General features: G+C 48.3%; 1 protein-coding gene across 1 annotated transcript in view; it reads left to right on the top strand.

The window, feature by feature from the left end:
- The first annotated feature begins 592 nt into the window (after positions 1–592).
- The window catches only part of DNAH5 (dynein axonemal heavy chain 5), a 283307-nt gene continuing 277419 nt past the window's right edge, over positions 593–6480 (top strand). Inside the window, exon 1 of the mRNA XM_053906889.1 lies at positions 593–732. Within this exon, the coding sequence (XP_053762864.1) occupies positions 721–732 (12 nt within the window). The 5' untranslated portion in view covers positions 593–720. The remainder of the gene's footprint in view (positions 733–6480) is intronic.

Genomic DNA, 6480 nt, shown 5'->3' with positions numbered 1-6480 from the left:
TTTGTAAAGTCCTTTAGGGAAAGTTCCTGGGGACGTCACACGTGCCAATGCAGGTCTTGTTCTGACAGGCAGATAATATTTAGGAAATTCTTTGTCACCTCCAGGTTAAAGCTCAAGGTTAAAACTAGCCTTGGCGTTCTAAGCTGTTGAATCAGCTGTGAAGGTACTTGACTAGGAAGCCATGAGAGAAAGCAAAACACGACTCGTGACTCTGGGAAGATGTGCGAATTGAAGTTGAAACACTCTAAACTCCCGTTTTGATTTTTTTTTCTCCTAAAGCTAGAAACACACAAAACAATTCGGCATTTAAACACGTTTCCAAATCAGTGGATATGGCTGATGCCAGAAGTAACACTCGGCCGAGCCCTAACGAGACGGCACACAGTCGCGAGGCGACAGTCGGGGCTCGGTGGCCGGGAGCTCTGGGCCACCTCCGCTCTCCGGGCGCCGGCTCCCCGGGGGCTGCGCAGTCCGTGGGCCCCGAGGAGGCGCCCGAGCGCGGGGCGCGGGAGGAAGCTGCCGGTCCGGGCGGGGCAGCGCTCGTCGCCACGGCAACGGCGTGAGCCGCAAACAGCCGCGCCAGCCGGGCGACCCGCGGCCGGAGCGGACGCCGGGAAGCAACGCGGCCGGGGGGAAGACGACGGCAGAACGGCGGAGCCCAGCGCCGGCCGCCGGCCTCCGCCAGCCGCCTGTCCCCGAGGAGCGCCGGAGCGCAGCGCCATGGACAAACCGGTAGGCTGCGCGCTCGCCCTGCGCGGGCCCCGCGCGGCTCCCACGCCGGCCCGCCCTCGCGGCGCATGCGCGGCGCCTCGCCGGCAGAGCCCGGCGCTCCCTCCGCGGGGTGCGCGCGCTGGCGGCGCCCGCGGGCTTCACCCCCGGGGCTGGGGCGTGAAAGCGCTTCCAGGAGTTTGTGGGGCTAGAGTTGCTGGGTTATGAGTTTGGCAGCTTTTCTCAGGGGTGGTGGTCAGTCGTGCCCACCAGGGCATCCCTAGCATGCAAAAGCCATAGGCTCCTACCTCATTCCTGTATCTTCAACCCCTCCTCCCTCCCTCTTGCGGAAAGGCCACTTGGTGGTGGTCGGTGGCGCGGCCCCAAGCGACCCATTGTCCCATGGCGAGCATCAGGGATATCCAGGTGTGGCGGAGGCCGCTTCGGTGCCAAGTTTGCTGGCTGTTACTAGCTCTCATTGGCCCTGGGGTTTGGACGAGAGCGAATGTTTAGTTCCCTTGGAGAGAGCGGGCGGCCGAGGGAGAGGGATGGTGCGCACAAAGCCCCATTAGGTGGTTTCCTTACGTCTTTTGCAGTTATTTGCCTCGGTGCACAGCAGATGAGAAAGGGCGGGAGACCTACGTGCATTGAAATCAGCTTTCATTTCCAATGGCTTTGTGCTCTTTCTCTCTCTCAAATGAATATTGTGGGGTGAAAAAACCCCAGTACTTGCTTTTGCATTTATCTTCGAGGGAGATGGTACTTAACATGTATTTTTCGCTTACACTCTCTATAGTTCCACAACCAGAGGAATCTATTACGCGAATCATGAACTATGCACCCTAGTCAATAAAATCTGCATCATGATTTAATAAATGTAGATGTACACTTATTTAATTAAGAGCAGTGTATGTAGTTTATGAGAGTTCACTTCAGCGTTTTCCTCCTCTCTGTAGATATTTACCTTACTCAAAATTAGCCGTTTTATTCTTGTGAGCATCTTTTATGGTATTCATATTAATGTTCTTATTTTCCTATGATAAATATGTTATAAATACTTGGAATTTCCAACATATATCTATTTTGTGTTTCATTAAGACAAATTCTCATTAGTTCTTTTCTGTCTTTTTAGTGACTTCCCCCCATTTTCTGTCAGAGAAAATAGAGACCCTGAAATGACGGAGGGCATTGCTATGTGTAATACCAGTGAACCAATGACTTTTTTGCATCTTAATTAACAAAAATCCATATATTATATAATCTTACATACATTTTATCCTCTCAGGATATAAAACATGGCTATCAACCTTATACCATGTTCTTATGCTTTATTATGCTTGCTTTAATATTGAAAAAATTAGGTCACTAAAGCAGTATTGTTCCAATTTCATAAAAATAAAAAAGGGTGGCTCAGTCCATTGGGCGTCCGACTTCGGCTCAGGTCATGATCTCATGGTTCATGGGTTCGAGCCCTGCATCGGGCTCTGTGCTGACAGCTCAGAGCCTGGAGACTGCTTCGGATTCTGTGTCTTCCTCTCCCTGCCCTCTCCCCTGTTCACGCTCTGCCTCTGTCTCAAAAATAAACATTAAAAAAAATTTTTTTTAAATAAAAAAATAAAAAAGGTTTGTAAATATGTATAGAAGACAGAATAAAAGGACATCCACCAAAATGTTGATATTGATTATCTCTGGCTGGTGGCGTTAAAGAGGAATTTAATTTTCTTTAAACTTTTTCTATAATGAACATACATATGATAGATATATAAATATTTATACATTTTAATATAAATTATGTATTTAAATATATAAAATCACATTTAAATAGAATATAGATATATGAGGTCAATTATAAATGATAAATATTTATATTTATAGGGATTTTGTAGTTAGAAAAATTATAGGGAAGAATGCCCCTTAAATGTTTACATGACTTTCTTCCTCTAGAGCAAACTTAGCATTCCTTTGTAAATATTTCTTTTTTTTTTTAAAGATTTTGTTAAATAATTTTTTTAATGTTTATTTATTTTTGAGAGAGAGAGAGAGATTGTGAGTGGGGATGGCCACAGAGAGAGGGAGACACAGAATCTGACGCAGGCTCCAGGCTCTGAGCTGTCGGCACAGAACCCGATGCGGGGCTTGAACTCACAAACAGTGAGATCAGACCTGAGCTGAAGTTGGATGCTTCACCGACTGAGCCACCCAAGCGCCCCAAGATTTTATTTTTAAGTAATCACTAGACCCAATGTGAGGCTGGAACTCACAACCCTGAGGTGAAGAGTCACAGGCTCCACCCACGGAGCCCGCCAGGCGACCCCTCCTTTGATAAATGTTTCTGTTTTCTGTGCACACTGGTCACCCTGCAAACACTGTTTTGCAACTTGTGAGCTCTCCCTCAGCTAAGAGAGCAGCCTGGATTTTATGTAAATTGGAACTGGAAGGTGGTAAATGAGCATGCCCAGATCAACGTGAAGCGCAGCAAGAATGAGAGAAATGTGCAGCTCTGTTTCCTAAACACTTTTGGTGACCTCATCAAGGCAGGTGATTGCCCTAAGCCCAGGCTGATGTGGGAAGGGTTTTAGCAGCTATAAAAATTTATCACGGAAGCTGCAAATATGGTTTCTTTGGTTACATTATTTAGAAAATGTGGAGAGAAATAGACACAGACACAAAGTTAAGGCATACACATGGTTACATCTGTGAAATGTGCCTGGAAAGAACCTTCGATTCCTGGGGGAAGCCAGGGGTCCCCCTGCTTTTCTCCCAGGTCCAGGAAAGAGCATGTCTGAGGCTGGTGCCAGCATTAGAAAAAGGCTGCTGGGAGTGTGGCTATTTCGAGGAATTGGTTCCCGCTGCATAAGGAATGCTAGGAGGAAGTTTACCTGTTACATTTTCTCCTTTAGTCATGCTAATCTCTTTCCTGGCACTGAGCTCCCGTGGCTGTTTATTTATATACCTCTGTGCTGTTTGCATTTGGCTTTACTTTTTGTAGCCTTACTTTTAACCCACAGACCAAAAAAAAAAAAAAAAAAAAAAAAAAAAAGGCTCCAACAACTGCTCACTCATTTCTTTATGAATAAACACCAGTAGCTTCAACTTAAGAGTGAATGGCCGACCTAGGATATGCTGCTTTCCCTGACTGTTGAGTTCTTCTCCTGCCAGGAGACTAGCGTTGCACATCGTGAGTGGAGTTTGTCCTCTCCCCCCAGGGACAGGCTCACCCCACTGCCGGCTCCCACGTGTGGTTTGGCGTCAGGGAATCTGCTGAATGAAAGCTCCCTTTTTTGGAATTTACTCCTCCCTAGAAGAGATGTTTGAGTGAGGCCGGTAGCGAAGGTGATGTCAGAAGATGATGGAGCAGTTCAGTTCTACTCAACGAGCGCACCTGCTATGTTTCAAACAGTGTGGGAAGTGCGCCGGGGACCATGACTTTTGCTTTCTTCCTCCCCTCTCCCATGTTTCCGTCTCTTCCTTTCTTCCTTTATCTCTTTTTCCGCATCTCCTTTCTTCCTTCCCGTCCTTCCTTCCCTCCCTCCCCACCTGTTCCTTCTTTTCTTCTACCATTTGCATGGAGTGTTTTCTGGCAGGCCCTTTTCTCAAATTTTCCTTTGTGACTCTGAAGCTTCCCTAACACTCACTACACACGTAATGATATTTTCCCCCTTTTCTTGGGGGGACCAAGTGAGACGAACAAATTGTGACTGTTGCCTGCTGCTTTCAAGTAACTTCCAGTGAGCTCAGTGCATCTGTCTGGCAGGAGATGGATAAATGGATAATAACCTACTGAGAAGGGACAGAGGACATGTGATACTTGTCAGATTCCTATAAGGACTCTGTCCAAAGGCTATGCTATTCTAATAAGTCGTTTAGAAGAAACCTGCCCTTGTATCTACCCTGGATGGGGTAAAAGAATGATGATTGGATTCCCATGGGCCAACATTTGGGCCTCCGAGGAGGTCATGTGGAGAGTCAGAATGTCTTTCTTTTGGGAAGTAGCTTCCAGGTAGGGCTTGGCTGTGGGATGTGGGCAAAGCCGTCCATGTCACCCGCATGGAAATGGTTGCAGGCTTCCTTAGAATGCTTGGACATTGCGGAAAGCAAAAAAATCTTACTCACGGAGGGCTGAATGCTGTGCGGGCAACTTCTGAACCTTGTGTAGCCAATTTGGCGTAAAGAATAGAAGTGTGCGATACCCTGGTGTCCTGAAATGTCCACGTTATTGTTCATTACAAAGAAACACAGGAAAGCCTAGCTCAGAGGAAGCAGTCATCACTAACTCTGGCAGTGTTCCCCCTAAGAGGGTTGACTGAGTGTCATGAACTGTGCTGGGGACTGGGGAGATGTTGGGGAAAAAATAGACCAGAGTCTTCGTCTGTGTGTGAAGCTGACAGCCTGGTGGGGAAGACAGTGTGACAGGGCATAGAAGGGGGCCAGTGAGAGGTGGGAGAGGTCAGGAGGATAGAGCTCTCCAGCCAGAGCAAATGGCCCCCCGGGGGTGGGGTGGGGGGACTAGATAGGGCCCTGATGATCATCACTGAGACAGAAGGAAAAAGAACACTCCCTTCTGTAAGTTCACGGTGCTTACAATTTAGTAAAAAGATACCAATATAACCACATGATGGGTTTTGATAAGTATCACAGCAGACGTGCTTACCAGGGGTTGAACTGATTTGTCTTCTAGAATTCATATGTTAGGGTCCTACCCCCAGGTCCCCTGAATGTGACTGTATTTGGAGGTAGAGCTTTAAAAAAGGTAATTAAGGTCAAATGAGGACAAATAGGCCCTAATCTAGTAGGGTCGGTACCCTTAGAAGAAGAACGCATTAAGCCACAGACACAGAAAGACCTCAGGAGGCCATGGTGACGAGGTGGCCGTCTGCACACTAAGGGGGAAACCTCAGAAGATACCCAGCCTGCTGACTCCTTGATCTTGGACTTTCAGACTCTGTAACTGTGAGAGAATCAATTTCTGCTAAGCCACCTAGTTGGCGGTATTTTGTTACAGTAGCCTGAGCAAACATCCACCATGCCAAACAGTTGGCACGAATTGTCTCAGTGAATCCCAGTTACAGCGTGGTGAGGTAGGTGCCGTCACGATCTTCATCTCCACAGCTGAGAAAATCAAGGCTACGAGATCACCATCCCAGCGGGAAGACAGGCACGCCACACACCGCCGAAAATCCCCGACACGTCAAAATGCAAACCCACTCCGCACAGAACGTGTGTGATCGTCATGGCCGCACAGCACAGGGGCATCAGTGTGGGGCAAGACCTCAAACTGCCCTCCGTCGGCCCCTCGGAGTCCTGTCTAATGACCGTCTTTCGGTGGGGAGCTTCTGGAACGTGGTCAGCCCACCTGCATCCATCCGGGTTCAGTGCCCCTTGTGTGATGGATGGATGCTGCTGAACATGGACCGTGGCCCACGCACCTGCACAGCTGTTAGGTGCGCCCGAGGAAGCAAACAGCTGGCCTCGCGGAGAGAAGAGATGTTCCAGGCAATGTGGTGATGGCAGCAGACGGACAACTGAGGTGAGCAGCCGACTTGGAGCAAAGAGGCTGAGCCTGGTGAGGAGCTCTCAGATGGAGGTCGTTCTTCTCGAACCGGATTCCTTTTCCATCCATGCTTGGAAGTGGAGAAGACGGTCAGCTCCGGGTGGCTCCTTTAGTAATAATGCCAAAGGGTAGGATAACCTTGTTTTCCGTGTCCGGTCAGGCTTTGATTGTAGGTGGTTGTTGTGTCTGGGGTTGGGTATCTTTTCGTATCTGCCACGTAG

This window comes from Panthera pardus, unplaced genomic scaffold, assembly GCF_024362965.1.
Source record: "Panthera pardus isolate Hobbes unplaced genomic scaffold, ASM2436296v1 HiC_scaffold_2, whole genome shotgun sequence".
NCBI classification, from domain to species: domain Eukaryota; kingdom Metazoa; phylum Chordata; class Mammalia; order Carnivora; family Felidae; genus Panthera; species Panthera pardus.
The sequence above is the reverse complement of the archived record's forward strand: the minus strand, read 5'-3'. Positions and strand labels throughout refer to the sequence as shown.